The sequence below is a fragment of the Bos taurus genome, chromosome 27 (genome assembly GCF_002263795.3).
Source record: "Bos taurus isolate L1 Dominette 01449 registration number 42190680 breed Hereford chromosome 27, ARS-UCD2.0, whole genome shotgun sequence".
Taxonomy (NCBI): Eukaryota; Metazoa; Chordata; class Mammalia; order Artiodactyla; family Bovidae; genus Bos; species Bos taurus.
The window spans coordinates 38,713,573-38,731,768 of record NC_037354.1 but is presented as its reverse complement, the minus strand read 5'-3'; the positions used below and the strand labels follow the sequence as shown (position 1 = coordinate 38,731,768).

The 18,196-nt window shown below is 38.3% G+C and overlaps 1 protein-coding gene across 11 annotated transcripts in view; it reads right to left on the bottom strand.

The window, feature by feature from the left end:
• Window positions 1-18,196, bottom strand: part of PSD3 (pleckstrin and Sec7 domain containing 3) — a 596,024-nt gene that overhangs the window by 226,399 nt on the left and 351,429 nt on the right. For 10 of the 11 annotated variants that reach the window (XM_024986357.2, XM_024986358.2, XM_059882381.1 and 7 more), the window contains 2 exons: window positions 17,233-17,345; window positions 14,687-14,745 (listed from right to left, as the gene is read on the bottom strand). In XM_024986357.2, the coding sequence (XP_024842125.2) occupies window positions 14,687-14,745; window positions 17,233-17,345 (172 nt within the window). The remainder of the gene's footprint in view (window positions 1-14,686; window positions 14,746-17,232; window positions 17,346-18,196) is intronic. The other variant, XM_059882385.1, reaches the window with a different exon arrangement.

The window sequence follows — 18,196 nt, the reverse complement described above, 5'->3', positions numbered from 1 at the left end:
CACTCCAGTATTCTTGACTGGAAAATCCCATGGACGGAGGAGCCTGGTAGGCTACAGTCCATGGGCTCACAAAGAGTCGGACACGACTGAGTGACTTCACTTTCACTTGATGACATTATCTGTTTTTAATCCTTGCAATGTTAATAATGATAAAACTTGTTTTAGAATGCTTTATATTGAAACACCTGAGTCTTTTGGCAATAAGAAACTGAAACTTTCATCTCAATTTATGCAATTTTTGTTAAAATAAGTATCAAATAAAACAATATCAAGACTCCCAAATATAAAAACATGTTATACAAACAAAAATAAAACTATGGAAAAGTAGACAAATTACAAATACCAGGAGCAAAACAAGAAGATTTTTAAAAATATGCCAGTAAGTTATATGTAAGTGTCAATATGTCAGTTATATAAGTGTCAACTTACTACAACTTTTAAAAAAACACCAGCTTTATCGAAATATAATTCATGTAACATTCATTCTTGTGAACTATACAATTCAGTAATTCTTAGTATATCGTTAAAGCAGTATGGCCATCACCAGTCTAAACTGAGAACATTTTTATCACCCCAAAAAGCCGCTCCACATCCATTAGCCATCACTCTTAGATCTCTCTTCCACCTCACTACCCATTCTCTTGAACACCAATAATAAACTTCTTATTTACTAAGCCCTGTGGAGCTGCCTATGCAGGACACTTCACATAAATGGAATCATACAAATACAGTCTTTTATGACTGGCTTCTTTCATTTAGCATAATGCTTTCAAGTTCACCCATATTGAAGCATTAACCAGTATTTAACTTCTTTTTATTGCCAAACAACATTCCATTATATGAACTTACTAAATTCTGTTTATCCATTCAGAAATTGGTGGCTACTTGGACTGCTTCCACATTGTGGTTCCTATAATATAGCTAAAAATATTCGCATAAGTTTGGGTGGACTTGTTTTCATTCCTCCTATGTGTGCACCCAGGAGCGGGATTGCTGGGTCATATGGCAACTCTGTGTTTAATCACTTGAGGAACTGCTGGCACCAGGTTACATACCCACTAAAAGCGTGTAAGGTTTCCGCTTCTCTACATCCTCTCCAACACTTCTCTGTCCTTTTTATTTAAGCCAACCTAGTGGGTGTAAACTGGTGTCCTGTGCTTCTGATTTGGATTTCCCTAATGACTGAGAAGGCAACGGCACCCCACTCCAGTACTCTTGCTTGGAAACTCCCATGGACGGAAGAGCCTGGTAGGCTGCAGTCCATGGGGTTGCAAAGAGTTGGACACGACTGAGCGACTTCACTTTCACATTTCCCTTTCATGCTTTGGAGAAGGAAATGGCAACCCACTCCAGTGTTCTTGACTGGAGAATCCCAGGGACAGAGGAGCCTGGTAGGCTGCCGTCTATGGGGTTGCACAGAGTCAGACACGACTGAAGCGACTTAGCAGCAGCGGCAGCAGCAATGACTGGTGATGTTCAGCATACATTCATGCATTACTGGCCACATGTACATATTCTTTGGAGAAATGCTGATTTGAATCCTTTGTCCTTTTATTATTGTCTTTTATTCTTGAGTTGTGTTCTTTACATATTCTTGATACAAGCTCCTTACCACATATGTACTTTGCAGATACTGTCTCCTATCATGTGCATTTTCTCATTTGATGGTATTCTTTGAAGCAGAGAAAGTTTTTAATCTAGATGATATTTCAATTTACTTATTTTTTCTTTGGTTGCTTGTGCTTTTGGTGTCATATGTAACAAATTAATGTCAAATCAATCCAAAGTCACAAAGATTTACTCCTATGTTTTCTAAGAGATTTTATACTTTTAGCTCTTACATTTAGATATTTGATCCATTTCGCATTAATTTTTGTACAGAGTAGCAAAGAAAAATCTAATTTCATTCTTTTGCATATGACTATCCAGCTGTCCCAGCACCATATGTATTCTTTCTCCAATGAGTGGCCTTGGCATCCTCGTCAAAAATCAACAGACTGGAATGTAAGGGTTTACTCCTTAACTCTTAACTCTATTGAACAGATCTAGATGTTTGGTTTGATGCCAGTGTAACACTCTCTTGACTCTCATAGCTTTGTAGCAAGTTGTTTTCACCTCTGCATTCTTATTGTTATGGTTAAAAATACAAACAATTCACCATCTTAATGATTTTTATGTGCACAGTTCAGTAGGGTTATGTATTTTTACATTGTGGTGAAACAGATTTCCAGAACTACTTCATCTTGCAAATCTTAAACTCTATATAAGTTCCTATCCACCTCCCCTCCACCTTCTGGAAACTATCAGTCTACCTTCTGTTCTAATGACTCTGAATACTTAGGTAACTCACGAAAGTGAAATCATAGTGTTCTCAAAGTTTGTCCATCTTGCAGCACGTGTCAGAGGTTCCTCCTTTCTAAGGCTGAGGATTTCATTAGATGTATACTACAATTTTGTTCAACAGTTTATCCATTGATGGACATTTGGGGTGTTCCACTTCCGGGCTTTGTGAAGTACTGCTATGAACATGGGTATGCAAATATCTCCTTGAGATCCCGCTTTCAAATCTTTTAGATATATACCCAGAAATAGGATAGGGGTATCATGTGCTACTTCTAATTTTTTAAGGCACTGCCATGTTCCTTTCCATAGGGGTACACCATTTTACAATCCCACCAACAGCATACAAGGATTCCAATTTCTCCCTATACTTGCCACCTTCTGTTATTTTGCTTTAAAAAAAAAAAAAGTAGCCATCCTCATAGGTATGAGGTAGTTTTAATTGGCATTTCTCTGATAATTAGTGAAAGTTGAGAATTTTTTCATATGCTTCCTTGTTATTTGTATAATATCTTCAGATAAATGTCTAATTCAAATCCTTTTCCCTCTTTTAAAATGGGGTAATTAATGTAACTGTTGTAGAGTTGTAGGAGTTCGTTACATATTCTGGATATTTATTACTCATCAGATATAAGAGTTGCAAATATCTTCTCCCTTTCTGTAGGTTGTCATTTCACTTTGTAGTATTCTTTTGTGTACAAAAGTTTGCAAGTTTGCTGTAAGCCCATTTGTCTATTTTAAATTTTGCTACCTGTGGTTTGGATGTCGGATCTAAGAAATCATTGCCAAGTCCAACATTATGAAGCTTTATCTCTATGTTTTATTCTCATAGTTTTGCCGTTTTAGGCCTTTAATCTACGTTGAGTTAATCTTTTATATGGTATAAGGGTACAACTTCACTTTCTGCTTTGGATGTCCTTTATTCCCAGCACCATGTGCTGAAGAGACTGTCCTTTCCCCATTGAGTAATCTTGGCACCCTTGCTGAAGATCATTAAAAAGTATATATACAAGAGTCCATTAGGGGCTCTGTATTCTATTCCATTTGCCTATTTGCCTGTCTTTACACCAGTATCACACTCTTTAGATTACTGTAGATGTGTAATACGTTTTGAAATCAGGAGGTGTGAGTTCTCTAGTTTTGTCGTTTTTCAAATCTGTTTAGGCTATTCACAGTCCCTTGAGATTCCATGTGAATTTTAGGATGAATTTTTCTTTTCTGCAAAAAATGCCATTGGGACTTGGATAGAAATTGTAATTGAATTTCAGTAGCAGCTTATCAATTTTCTGTGGGGACAAAAAGGTCAGCTGGCATTTTGAGGATGACTGTGTTGAATCTGAAGATCACTCTGGAGAGCATGGCACTTTAACACTAAGGGTTCCAATCCAATACCATGAAATTACTTTCCACTTACTTGGTTTCTTTCAACAATGTTTTGTAGTTTTCAACGTCAATGCATTCATCTTATTTTGTTAAGTTTATTCTTAAGTGTCTTAGTATTTCTGATGATACTGTAAATGAAACATTTCCTTTTCACATTCTTCACCGCTAGTGTCAGCAATGCAAACGATCTGTGTATATTCAACTTTTATTCTACAGCCTTGCTGAACTGTTTTTTAGATTCTAATCATTTTTTTCTTTTGTAGATTCCTTAGGATTTTCTACATAAAAGATCAAGTCTTCTGCAAACAGAGAAAATTTTACTTATTTCATTCTAATCATGACATGTTTTATTTTTTTTCCTTGCCTACTCACCCTGGATAAAATCTTCAACATGTAACAAAGAAGTGGCAAGGCTGGACACTTTTGCCTTGTTTCTGATCTGGGGCACAAAAAGTCTTCCAGCTTTTCCAGAAAGTATGATGTTAGCTATGAGTTTTTCATAAATGCTCATTTTCAGGAATTAATGAAATTCCTTTTTATTCCTGGCATATTATATATATATATTTTTTTTTTTTTAGTTATAAAATGGTGTTGGATTTTGGCAGTGCTTATGTATTTACTGAGATAATCATGGCTTTTCTCTTTTATTCCATTAATAAGGAGTTTAGATTGATTTTCATATGTTGAACTAATCTTGCATTCCTATAATAAATTTCAAATGGTTAGAATATATAGTCTTTCTTATATACTGCTAGACTATATTTTCCTTTTTCTAAGGATTTTGAGTCTATATTCACAGGGCTATTCATAAGGGATATTAGTTTTCTTGTGATAGTTTTGTCTGGTTTTGGTATCAGGGTAGTATAGTCCTCATAGAATGCTTTGAAAAGTAATCACTCCCCTTTTATTTTTTTCTGAAGATTTTGTGAAGGATTTATATCAAAACCTCTTTAAATGTTTAGTATAATTCACAAATAAAGCCATCTGGTCTTGGGCTTTTCTTTGAGGAAAGTTTTATTTATTATTAATTAAATCTCTTTATTTGCTATAGGTCTATTCAGATTTTCTATTTCTCCTTGATTCAGTTTCAACAGTATTTATCATTCTAGGAACCTGTCCATTTCACCTGCGTGATCTTTTGTTAACATACAATTGTTGATAGTATTCTCTTATAATCCTCTTATTTCTGTAAGCTAACTTCCTGAATAGTCAAGGTTGTTTACATCTGCAACTCCCTGTCCTCCTTTGCCTCACTAGTCATTCTTCCCGGTGAGCTCTAGGAGCAAAAGCAGAGTCAGGTGAGCCCACTGTGCGTCCTGCTGACACCCATGTTTAAACACTCCCCAAGTCTTTATGCTATTTTTATCAGGGAGTCCAAGGACAATGAAGTCTTTGTCATCAAGAAACAGTCCTTATAAGTACTTATGAGACTGTGTTATACCAATTTGTATCAATTAATTTGAAAAACTATTATTCAAACAAATACTGTCAAAGCTTACTCTAATCACTGACTTTGCATCTCAACAGTTCATAGGCATCATGGTTCTAGTCTTGTTTTCAAGTTGAATCATGACTTTGGGGAAAAGGAGGCCTTCTCTGAAACAAATGCTGGCAGTTGCATGCCAAGGCAGCACTTTCATAGAACTTTCTGATATTCTGAATTCTTTCCCATTAAATGAATAAAGCATAGGAATTTGAAAAGGCCTCCTATGCACTGAAAGGCTCAAAAATTATTCTTTGAAATCAATACAGTATTTCCAATCAAATCTGAGATGTTCAAAGAATGTAAATCTAGAGATCATATCTTTAGAATCAGGAGGCATTTTTAACCAAACTTAAAATGGAGAAGCCACAAAAAATAATTCTATCTGAAATCCCAAAATACCAGTCAGGCCCAAATCTTGACAATTTAACCAATTAAGGTACTATCCTTAATGAGAGAAAATATTAGTCAAAAGTTAAAAAAAAAAAAAAAACAACCCAGACTGGGGGTTCACACTCCCAGACAAATTTAAGGTTATTCTCCCCAAATGACTAAACAGTCATTTAAAAATATATTTTCTTAAAAATAAAGAGCTGTTTTCTCCATTTGATTCCTTTCAGATATAAAGTATTTATATGAATAAATTATGATGAATTTATCATGTCTGAAAAATATAACTTGGATGTAAACATGTTTCTCATTTAGAATGTTAGGTAAAAGGATCCTCCTCAGCCTTACCTACTACTTTTAGGGAGGAAGTAGAAGGTTTCATAGACTAGGGCAAGAGTCCGGTCTGGAAGAAACAAGTTTTGTAAATTTCTGTCAGGGATCAGATAAATATTCTAGGCTTTACAGGCCGTAAGATCCCTGTTACAACTACTCAACACTGTCATTTTAGTCTGCAAATGTGTGTGATCGTGTTCAGGAAAACCAGCTGGACTGCGGGGCGTGGTTTGCAGGCCCTTAGTCGATAAGAAGGGCTTCCCCAGTGGGTCATTGGTGAGAGAATCTGCTTGCAATGCAGGAGACACAGGTTCAATCCCTGGGTTGGGAAGACTCCCTGGAGGAGGGCATGGCAACTCACTCCAGCAGTCTTGCTTGGAGAATCTCACAGCAGAGGAGCCTGGTGCACTAAGGCTCCACGGGGTTGCAAAGAGTTGCACACGACTGGAGCGACTGAGCACGAGGCTACAGGAAAATGGAAGGAGGAGGCCCCGGTCCCGAGGACACGTCACGGATGAGCTAATGGGTCAGGCATCCGACACACTCTGGGCTTTAACTTCGGGTTTATCCTCTGCTAAAGTGGTGGCATTTTCCCCCCATCCCAGCAGATAATCAGCTCCGGACTTCAGAGGTAACTGAGAGTGGAGGAGGAAAGGTAAGATGGAGATCTTAGCAACGTCTTAGACACCACACAAGCTACAGTCCAAAACTGAGCCTAAGTGTGACCACGGCTTTGCTTTGAGCCCGCTTCTCTGACACGGAGAATGGAGCTCCAGCCAAGACCTGACCCTCGCTCAGGCCTGAGGGTGAGCTGCTGCTGAAGTGGCGTCTCAACTCTGCACTCACCAGGAAGCAGCCCACAGTCTACACTCTGGATGAAAGGTTGAAGAATTAGTATAACAATCCTCAAATTTTTCATTTTTAATAGTGTAAAGTCTGGAAGCTTTGTGGAAAACATGCTTTCGGAGAAACTGAAGGCTCTCTTGATCCATTGGTAAAATCTGGCTTCATAAATCTTGAGATATTAAGACACAGCAGGCATACCCTCCCACATGGCAACTCCACCTCCTCCAACATGTTACAGTAAGTGCTGAAAAAGCATACTACTGACTTGGTAATGACTTCAGTTCTGGAGCTCTGCTGAAAGCTGCTTCTTTGCTTCGGTTTCATATGCGTCTCTATCAGATAAGCTTAATTGTGTTCTGCTGCCCTCAGGTGTCCAGTTTTTAATACACAGGATTAGCTGGCAAAACAGGATCCTTTGTAAATTTACAAACCAAGAAGTTGTAGCTGTGATACTCAAAGTACTCTTTCATAAACCCCAAACACAAAGCTAGTGTGCTAAAAGTTCCACCTTTAGAGAGATCTGAAATATTACTGGGATTCCCCAGCACTTCCATAATACATTGCCACTGAAAAAGGAGCCAGAAATAGCATGAAGAAAAAAATATGTATGGCAACTGAAAATACTATGGTAACACAGTGATTCTCAAAGTATGGTTCAGGGATTCTGTTCAGGGTATCCATGAAGTCAAACCTATTTTCATAATAACAATAAAAACATTTTTCAGTCTCTCTCTCATAAGTTACAGTGGAGTATTCTAGAAGCTACATGACTTGTGATATACTGTGACAGACAAAACGTGGAAGCAGAGAATCTAGCAGTCTACTATTAAACCAAACATGAAAGAGATTTTCAAAAATTTTTAAATGCTAATTTTTTCACTAAATTTTAAGTATAATTATTACTCATCAGTTCAGTTAAGTCCCTCAGTCGTGTCTGACTCTTTGCGACCCCATGGACTGCAGCACGCCAGGCCTCCCTGTCCATCACCAGCTCCCAGAGTTTGCTCAAACTCATGTCCATTGAGTGAGTGATGCCATCCAACCATCTCATCCTCTGTCGTCCCCTTCTCTCGCCTTCCATCTTTCCCAGCATCGGGGTCTTTTCAAAAGAGTCAGTTCTTTGTATCGGGGCCAAAGTATTGGAGCTTCAGCATCAGTCCTTCCAGTGAATATTCAGGATTGATTTCCTTTAGAATTGACTGGTTGGATCTCCTTGTTGTCCAAGGGACTCTCAAGAGTCTTCTCTAACACCACAGGTCAAAAGCATCAATGCTTTGGCACTCAGCTTTCTTTATAGTCCAACTCTTACATCCATACATGACCACAGGAAAAACCATAGCCTTGACTAGACACACCTTTGTTGGCAAAGTAATGTCTCTGCTTTTTAATAAGCTGTCTAGGTTGGTCATAGCTTTTCTTCCAAGGAGCAAACGTCTTTTAATTTCATGGCTGCAGTCACCATCTGCAGTGATTTTGGAGCCCCCCAAAATAGTCTGTCACTGTTTCCACTGTTTCCCCATCTATTTGCCATGAAGTGATGGGACCAGATGCCATGATCTTAGTTTTCTGAATGTTGAGCTTTAAGCCAACTTTTTCACTCTCCTCTTTCACTTTCATCTAGAGGCTCTTTAGTTCTTGTTTACTTTCTGTCACAAGGGTGGTGTCATCTGTGTATCTGAGGTTATTTATATTTCTCCAGCAATCTTGATTCCAGCTTGTGCTTCATCCAGTCCAGCATTTCTCATGATGTACTCGGCATATAAGTTAAATAAGCAAGGTGACAATATACAGCCTTGACGTACTCCTTTCCCGATTTGGAACCAGTCTGTTGTTCCATGTCCATTTCTAACTGTTGCTTCTTGACCAGCCTACAGGTTTCTCAAGAGGCAGGTCAGGTGGTCTGGTAGAAGTATATTATTCATTTAATTGGTTTATAAATGCTATTATAAAAGTGATTCAATAAATTTTCTAAATCATCAACTTTAGTTTTTAATATGGTAAATATTAACAGATATAAGTAAAAGTTTTCTGGTGGCCCTCAAAAATATAAGAGTATAAAGGGATCCTGAGAACAAAAAGCTTGAGAATTATTTAGTAGCAGGCTCGATTACTGCTTCATAAAAAGTAGTTCCTCTAAAATTTGAGAAGATAAAGGAAAAGACTGTTCTCATTATTAATTCAAAGACTGATCTCTGCTTCTAACATGATTGTCTAGAAAGACAGACATTAAAGTAAATAAGAGGGTCAGAGGCCGGAGGTTCCTATCCCCTTCCTCATCCTCATTCCCACTCTTCCCCAAACTATCTGTGGGAGGAAAGAGCCAACCCTGCCTTAATAAGAGTTCCATCTGCTTTCCTTTATCACCTTGTACTAACGATCTGTGCAAATGTGAAAACACATCCTGGTAAGAAAGAGAAGGGCGGAGGGCTGAACAATGTATCAGCGAGAGGATCTGAGGTCCCTAAATGAGCCCCACTGACTCAATTGGAAAGCTACACCTGCTGTGTTTTATAAGTATGACCCGATTCTAAGGAAAGTAGAACTACCAAAAAGAAAGAGAAGAGGGTAGGGACAGGGAGGAAGAAATGCAGGGAAGGAAAATGGAAAGGGAGGCTGTCATCTTGAGGAGTGATGAAAGCCAGGAAGATCCTCCCGTGCGTGATTGATTCTGATGCGCTTAAGTAAGGATTCCTACTAAAATTCTAGGCAGTTGCCACTCTGAAGTGATGAGAGCCTGGAGGAGTCACTGTGGCTGCAGAGTCTAACCGGAAAAGGAAGGACGCAGCACCAAGGGCGTGTAAAGGAGGACTCCAAGGGGAGGAGGCTTACTGGAAGTAAATGTCACCCATGGCTGGAAGTCCGCAGAGGGACAGGGCTCAGATAGAAAAAGAAATTGCAGCCAGGGCTGGCCCTCCTGGAAGAGGGACCGAGGAAAGAGGGCTGCAGGGACACAAAGCGGGGTCCTCAGAGACCACCGCGCCACAGGAGGGGGCAGATGTCAGTTACCAGGACGACAACCGCAGGCGCCCACAGAGGTTTCCTGAGGTGCAAATTGACTACCTAGCAACCTCACGGAGATCTGCACTGCTCCTGAGGGTGGAGAGACGAGATAGCATGACATGAAAAGGAAAAGCATTAAAATTCTTCAATTACAGGTCTCACAATAGTCATTTTCCACCTCTGATAATAACCAAATATTTATTTAACCCAGCCTTCAAAATTTCAGTGTCCTAGAGAGCCCATCTTTGAATTATCACAATTACTCACACAGTTTACAAATTGAAAAATAATGAGTTCCTAAGATCTATCTCCAACGGAATGACACAACTTTTTGACACTATCCTATTACAAAAGCTGTACTGTGCTCCTGCCTTCTTTCTTTCCTAGACCAGTAGTGTCCTTGCCGTTACTGTACTCCTGCCTTCTTTCTTTCCTAGACCAGTAGTGTCCTTGCCGTTACTGTATTCCTTGCCTTCTTTCTTTCCTAGACCAGTAGTGTCCTTGCCGTTACTGTATTCCTTGCCTTCTTTCTTTCCTAGACCAGTAGTGTCCTTGCCGTTACTGTGCTCCTGCCTTCTTTCTTTCCTAGACCAGTAGTGTCCTTGCCGTTACTGTATTCCTTGCCTTCTTTCTTTCCTAGACCAGTAGTGTCCTTGCCGTTACTGTGCTCCTGCCTTCTTTCTTTCCTAGACCAGTAGTGTCCTTGCCGTTACTGTATTCCTTGCCTTCTTTCTTTCCTAGACCAGTACAGTGTCCTTGCCGTGGTGTTAGCCCTTATCCAACCCATAACCCAACCCCTCAAAAAACCACTAAGGTCCTGCCTTGTGCAACAAACCTGAAGATAATGAGCAGCAGGCCGAGGATCCCAAGGACAGAGCATCTGCAGGCGCCCAGCCCAGACAGGCAGCCACCACTCCAGAAGGACCACAGCCCACTCCCCACCCCTATGTGTGGCGGGGGCGGGGGTGGAGTGGGGTGGTTGGGGGCCTGGCTCTGCCAGAAAGCACAGACACACTTCAGATAAAATTGTCACTAAAAATCCCGAGCCGCGGTGTTAAAGGGCAGATTTTGTCGCAAAATCTTGATTGACAACAATGCCCTGGCTCCTGCCTCTGACCACGGCCTGGCCTGGGCAGCACCGTCTTGTGGATCGCTTCCGACTTTTAGCTGAGAAACCGGCCAACGCCTATGCTTCCGCCTACCCCACTCTCTACTGCATCTCAGTTCTTCTTCTGAAACTTCCTCCCATTTCAGGGTCCAGTCCTCCCACCACTGTCCCGGCCCTGCTGCCTGTCTTCAGTCTTGGATTCGAGAGGCTGGATTTTGAATATGACTGGAGGACAAGAGAGATACTTTTAAGTTAATAGAGCGTACCTGCAGAGTAGCTCAGAAAAGGAAAAGGTATGAATGCATTCTAACATGATAAATCATTTTATTCATACTATTTCCAATAAAATGCAAGGCTTTAAAAAATAGAGTTTCAACTCTCTGCTTGTTGATAGTAACAATACTCAGTACAACTTGTCCAACAGAACAAGAGAAAAATAAATCTGTTTACTGTTTTGACAGAAATTGACCTGTATGTACAAAAGTCTAACTTACATACAGACTTCATAGACGAAGGGGCATTTTAAAAATAAAAGAGATTACTTAGCAAACGTGACCACAATTAGAAAATACTTATTTAATGAAGGTTAGTAAACCACTTGCAGATAAGTAAAAGTAAGTCCATATTATTGGTATAATAATGGTAAAAATCATTCACATTTTTTAAAATAGATACAGAAGGGAATCACCATTCTTTAGTTCCAATGAAATGACTATAACATCTGAATGAATTTCTCCCCAAAATACTGTATATATTGCAGACTGCCTTTGTGCGGCCCACTTAGTGAAATGTATGTAATTAAGAGACCCCCTCCCCCAGTGCTTCTCTACCACAGCACCTCGGTTAGCCCTCACCAGCTCTGTAGGTAACCCGGCTAAGGGCGGCGAGCCTACCAACACCACTCCATCTGACTTCTGATCCTTACCCAGATGGCAGCAAACTTGGAGTGGAGCATAAACACTAAAGTGTTTGTTTAATGATAGAATAAACTAGAAAAGGGGAAGCCAGAAAAGCATTCCAACATACAGCACTGAATTAGGCTTGCTATGTTAGTACACCTTCTACCATTTTATTAGTAAGATTAGCAGGAAGAACAAAGGCCCATGCCAATGCATTTTCAACACGTCATTCCATAGCACAGGAAGATTCCCAATGAACAGCCTTAAGAAGAGAACCTCTCAGGTTACACCTTCCCCACTGAGAGCGTGAGGGCAAGCTTGTCTCAGCACTTCTTAGAAAGGTCATGCTATTATGACACGATGGCAGGGAAGAAAAGGGAAGTGGATTATTAGTTCCTTTCCCAAGAGGATTACTCTGGCTCTGGACTAAGTAATGAGAGGTGAGGCCTAGGCAGTATAGCATAAGGAGAGGGTGAAAGGGGAAGATATTAGAAATAATTCACTCTATAGTCTTTATGAATGATTCACTTTCATAGGAGCCATTGCTAGTAAGTCAGACACTGTACCATAATTCAGGTAATCATGATGCAAGAGAAGCTACATCCAAAATTATGGATTAAAAACTTACCACCTAGAAGGAAAATTCATTTTTAAAAAGAATCCAGAGGAAAAGAAGAGAAACACATTTTCATATGGTTAGTTTTTATGGCAGCTACTATATGTTCAACAGTCTTGTAACAGCATGCATTGTATACAAGAATAAAAAAGTCTAATATACAAAACTTAAACAATAATCTCCAGTATGTAGCACACACTTTTAAAAACAAAGCTGAGAACTAATAATCACTAAAAACATGATTTTGAAGATACAGAGAGATTTGTATTTATCATTTTCTCCCTCATATGTAATTCTGCCACTATAACCACTTGTTAATTATGTATGATTGGCATAAATTAAGATAATACTAAACCATTCACTTATACAAACTCTCTCTTATATTCCAGTTGCCAAAAAGAAGTGTAGTATATCACTTAATCTCTTTTCAATTCCTCAAACATGGAAGACGAGTGAGTTCAAGACCTGTGGTTCTGAACCCACGCACAAGACACCCCAGGGCGTCTCGTTTGTGTATCAAGCGTGCGGAGTTATCTGAATAAATAACAAACCTCACACCTTTATTTAATGCTATGTTTCAAATTATTGTGATTAATAAGATACATGTTTATTTGAAATTATTATTAAAACAATATTAGCTTTTTAAAAAGCAATCCAGTTTTTAACAGAAATGGTGGTGGTAGTTTAATCGCTAACTCATATCCGACTCTTGCAACCCCATGGACTGTACAGTTTGCCAGGCTCCTCTGTCTGTGGGATTCTCCAGGCAGGAATACTGAAACAAGTTGCCATTTTTTTCTCCAGGGGATCATCCCCACCCCGGGACTGAACCTACGTCTCCTGCGCTGGCAGGTGGATTCTTTACCACTGAACCACCGGGGAGCCCCTTAATAGAAACAAGTGCCTGCAAATCTAGCTACTTCTACAGAAGTTCTATGACATAGTCAACCTGTAAAAAAGAATCAAACTGTCACTAGATTCTTTTCTTCATTCTTACACATTTTCTCAGTCTGAACAGAGTAAATACACAACTATCATACGTGAAGAAGATCCCCGGCCCTGGGACCCACGGGCTTGGGTCAATGTCACGTGTGGATAAGCATAATCAAAAGCGTCTCCTTCAGCTGATGGTTAGACTAGGAAACTGGGTGAGAGGAGAAGAAGGGGGGTCACAGGATGAACAGAGGAAAGCGGTGAGAGCCTGCTTCACTGGCAACAGGAAAACAGAGGCATGCTGGCTGGCCAGCCCCACGCCACGCTGAATTAACATCAGACTCTGCCACTCACTCCAAGGCTCACGCTGTGGGAATCCCAGTACCTTCATTTCCACAAGACATTTTACCGCCCTGTTAAACTGAGGCTTGTCCCCCTCAGTCCATCTTAAGGACCCCATACAGCTCTACTTGCCTTTCTTAAAGAGGAGAACAAGAAAAGGAGTTATCCTTTTTCTTGTTTAAAATAAGGTGTGACCTTTTGGAACAGAAGAACAAATTAGGGCCATTATCTTAGTTTTAGTTCTTTTAATATGATTTCTTAGTTGTAAGGTAAAAACCATATGGCAAATCAAGGGATGATGTAGACTGATCACAAGAAACATGATTTTCCCTTCAAAATAAATGGACGTGGGACTATGAAATATTTTTTGTGCTGTGTACATGTTGATCTATATTTGATCTATATTGATCTATATTTAACTACAACATTTCTTATTTTCTCTAATATGAACAATTTAAGCAAAAGCTAAAATTCCACCTCTGTGAAAGGTGAAAGTATAGTTACAATCATAAATTTAAGAAGTTCATCCTATACTTTAAGTAGACTATATTGATATTTCAACAAGCAAAAGACCAGGTAAGCTAAGGGGTGTTTAAAAAACTTAGCTCTTAACACTTGCTACTATATTTAGTGAAAACACAGTCAACACTTTCAGATCTAACTTAACATCCTCTTTCTGCAATTCTGTATCAACCCTCATAGCTAACCAAAAACCAAAACCAAAAGTAAAAGCTCAGTCTGCCATCTAGTGGACAAAGAAGATAACAGACTGCGCGCATTATAGCTAGAACTCCAGACATGCAGACAACATGGGGCATACTTAAAATTATGCTCAGTGCTAGCATGTAAAAAAGCTATTTCTTTTTCCAAAGATTTATGTTTACCTACCTGCCATGTAGATAACGAGATAAAAGAAGGCAGAGAGTAAACATGTATGAACACAAAAGCAAAGATAAGCCCAGGAAATTCTGGAGCTCTCTCTCTGTAAGACAGCTCCACACCCCTACACTTACATGGCCATGGAGATCTGTGTTAAGAAGCATCATTGCACAGGTGAGGCAATGGACTCCATCTAACAGAAGAGAGACAAGGACAGAAAGCATTAATTCACTTGTTCCTGTTGGACTGCTCAATATTATTAAAACAGCATACCTATGCTTAATAAGAACCTATGAAACCACAATCCTGTGGCTAGGCACAATTAATCCTATTCATTTGGGGAAACAGAAAATAGATAAGAAAACGTTATTAAAAGAATCTCAGTGCACAGACTTGAACTCTACTGGTGATGAAGTCAGTTATTCTTACCTCTAGAGGACAATCTGACAGAAAATGTCTAAAGCTTTGAAACAGTGTCCTTTGACACAGCAAATCTACTTCGGGGACTTCATATTAATACTAATGAAATAAAAGAACTACCCAAAATACAAAAATATCTAAAGGAAGCTTGCTGACAATGGAAGTGAGTGAATACGACCCACCTAAAACACAATTCTGTTACGCTGACGTCATTAAAAATGTGGTCCAAGTACACACGTTGAAATGGAAAGATATTTCACAATAATTATATCCAGTACGATTCTATTTTAATATAATACATCTAGAATGATCTATAACATAATATTAAAAGATATCATTATTTCTGGATAATAAAATGATAATTTTACTTTTTACTTATGGTTTCTCAATTTTCTATGACATATGGAAAAGAAAATAAATTATTTAATACTTTTATTTTTTAAATTTTATTTTCTAGAACGAAAGGGAATTAGGAAAGAAGCAAAAGTTAAAGAAAACCAAGATGTGCATCTTCCACTGTTTACTCTTTGGGTATTAGTTCTCTGGCTAAAAACATATGGACAGGAATAGTTATCCTTTCACTCGCCACTCCTTTAAGGCAACATTTAGGTTGACTGGCCCAGGATACAACTGATCAGACAAAAGTGAAATACTGAAATAATCACTGAAGATTTAAAAATTAACTATTTATAGGCAATAAGTTACCCAAACCAGCAAGATCATTTCACAGTTACATGGAAACATCACTTTCTCTTCTTATTTTATAAAGGGAAAGAAGAAGCACTATTCTCTCCCTGCAATTCTCAATCCAAGTATAGTACAGCAGTTGCAGATAGGAGAAAAATCTTATTAATTTATACTAAATGTACAAAAAAGTTTGTCCAACTGCTGAATTTATGAATTAAAGATGCCTCATTTTCCAAAATATGCCTTTGAGTTCAGTAGGTAATTTCTGTAAGTAGAATATCTCTAAGCAGATGCTGCTTAATGCCTAAAAGTTCATTTATTCCACTATTCTAAATACATATAAAAACAAGTTCTTGAAAGTATTTATAAAACTCTGCAGCCAACTCTCAAATATCTTTATCAACAGCCAACTGAGTACACAAATCCATAGTCCCTGCTTCACTTAAGAATGTCAGTATCTTCTTAGATTTGAAGAAGGTTCCAACAAAAACAATTCACTTCTATACCTTTTATTTTCTTAAGACCAACAGTGATACAGTGAATAGATGGTCTTAGCAGAGTCAAAAGAAGAAAGACAGACAGTTCCCATTTTACAGATGACAATATGACTTTAACACTCAGACAATTAATTTAGCTACAGCCTGCAGGGCAGAGGCAGCAGGAGCAATCACTTGCGTCAATATAAAGAACACCGATACATTGCTAACTGGCAAACAGAAGAGACAATTACAATTCCTAGTGCCTCTGGTCTCAGGGACTTAGTCTAGAATTCTTAAGTTTATGAAAGATACTCCAATTGGAAGTGAATATTTTTTATTTTAAACCCTGAAAGCTTGGCCTTATTATAAAAACTGAAATGGAGAAATGATCTCTTTTCATAGAATATATAAAAAATTAAAACGCTTAAAATTGCTTTTTAAAATAGTAAACACAAATATAGGTCATTAAAATCATAAACCTGAGGCAGTGGTCAGTGTTGTAAAAATGAATGCCCAGAGAAAGCACTGGAGATAGTTCATACACGCCAGTGAGATTTGCAAATGTTTCTGGAACTAACCATACAACTACACATGCACTTCATCAAGAAGCTTAGAAAATCAGGTGTACGGGAAGAAGAAAGAGGAAAGCTATGTCTGTGCACATTTCATTTATTACAATGTGCACGGACATTAAAATCTCAGGGACAGACCATAAACAATTTAAAGAAAGTATACTGCCATACTATGGACATGGAAAATACAGTGAAACTACAGGAGTAAAGGACATCAAGCAGTCATTAAATATGGTTTTTAAAGAATATCTGATGACATGAGAGATGCTCACCATGCAAGGGAAGAACAGTACGAAACGAAATTCTGTAATGATTCCAACTTGACATAAAGTATTTTACAAATAGACTAGAAGGAAGTAAATCAAACTGTTAACAGTTATTTCTAGGTAATTAGACATAACTTGATGATTTTCATTTTCTTCTGCATAATATTCCATATTTCCCACAATAAAATGTAACCTTTATATTGAGAAAAATAGCCCTTGTTATAAAAAAGTAATTTAAGCATTTCCATCAGATTACCTTGTGAAGCAATGGTATCTGGGTTACAGTAAAAATATCTATTGGAGAAGTGTACTAAAATTCTCTCTCGTTCTTGGGTTTCTCCCACAAGAGAAAATGCTTTAAAGAAATACCTAAAAGAGAGTTAAAAGGGAAAAGGTGAATTTTTAGAAAATGTGAGACTATACTGTTTGACAGTTAAACTTAATTCATAAAACTTAAGAAACTAATACTACAAGGTAAGATATTTTACAGTTATGCTTTAAAAATCACTAGATGGTTATTCAACATAAACTTATGCTAATGCTAATATTATAGGAAAGGTTGATATAAACGATGACAGAGCAACAGCATGGTGGCCAATACATCAAAAAACAGGCTTGGGAAGGCGAGTGGTTTCCACATATGATGTAAAGAAGCCATTTTTAAAGATGAGTCAGAAAAAACTAAGGAACACTGAAGTCTGGATGCATAACAACGTGATCTATGTCTTCAGTTCAGTTCAGTTCAGTCGCTCAGTCGTGTCCGACTCTTTGCGACCCCAAAACTTGACAAAGATCACAGGGTTTCTTTGTCATTTTGTTACTTGATGGTAATCACCACTGACCCACTATTAAAATTACAATTATACTGTCTTATGCACAGTAGGTTTGTGTTAATTTTATTTTGCCTATTATCACCATAGTCTATCTTTAATTTGCTATACGAGGAAGAGATTGGAAAATAAAACCCTAATTTATTTTTTGAATTAGGAATGCCAATCTAGATCAGAGTCACTGAGAGTATGGTCTATTAGAGATGTATCCAGGACTCTCACTCAACAAAGTAGATGCACTGACCTAAACATGAGATGAGAAAGAAAAAAATTATTCAGAATGTTCTAAGAAAACCTACTTTTGAAAGAAACATATCATAAACCATATTTTGATGATGAAAATGTTGCTGTCTTCCTTACTTGCAGTTAATCTAAATTATATTGACCTAA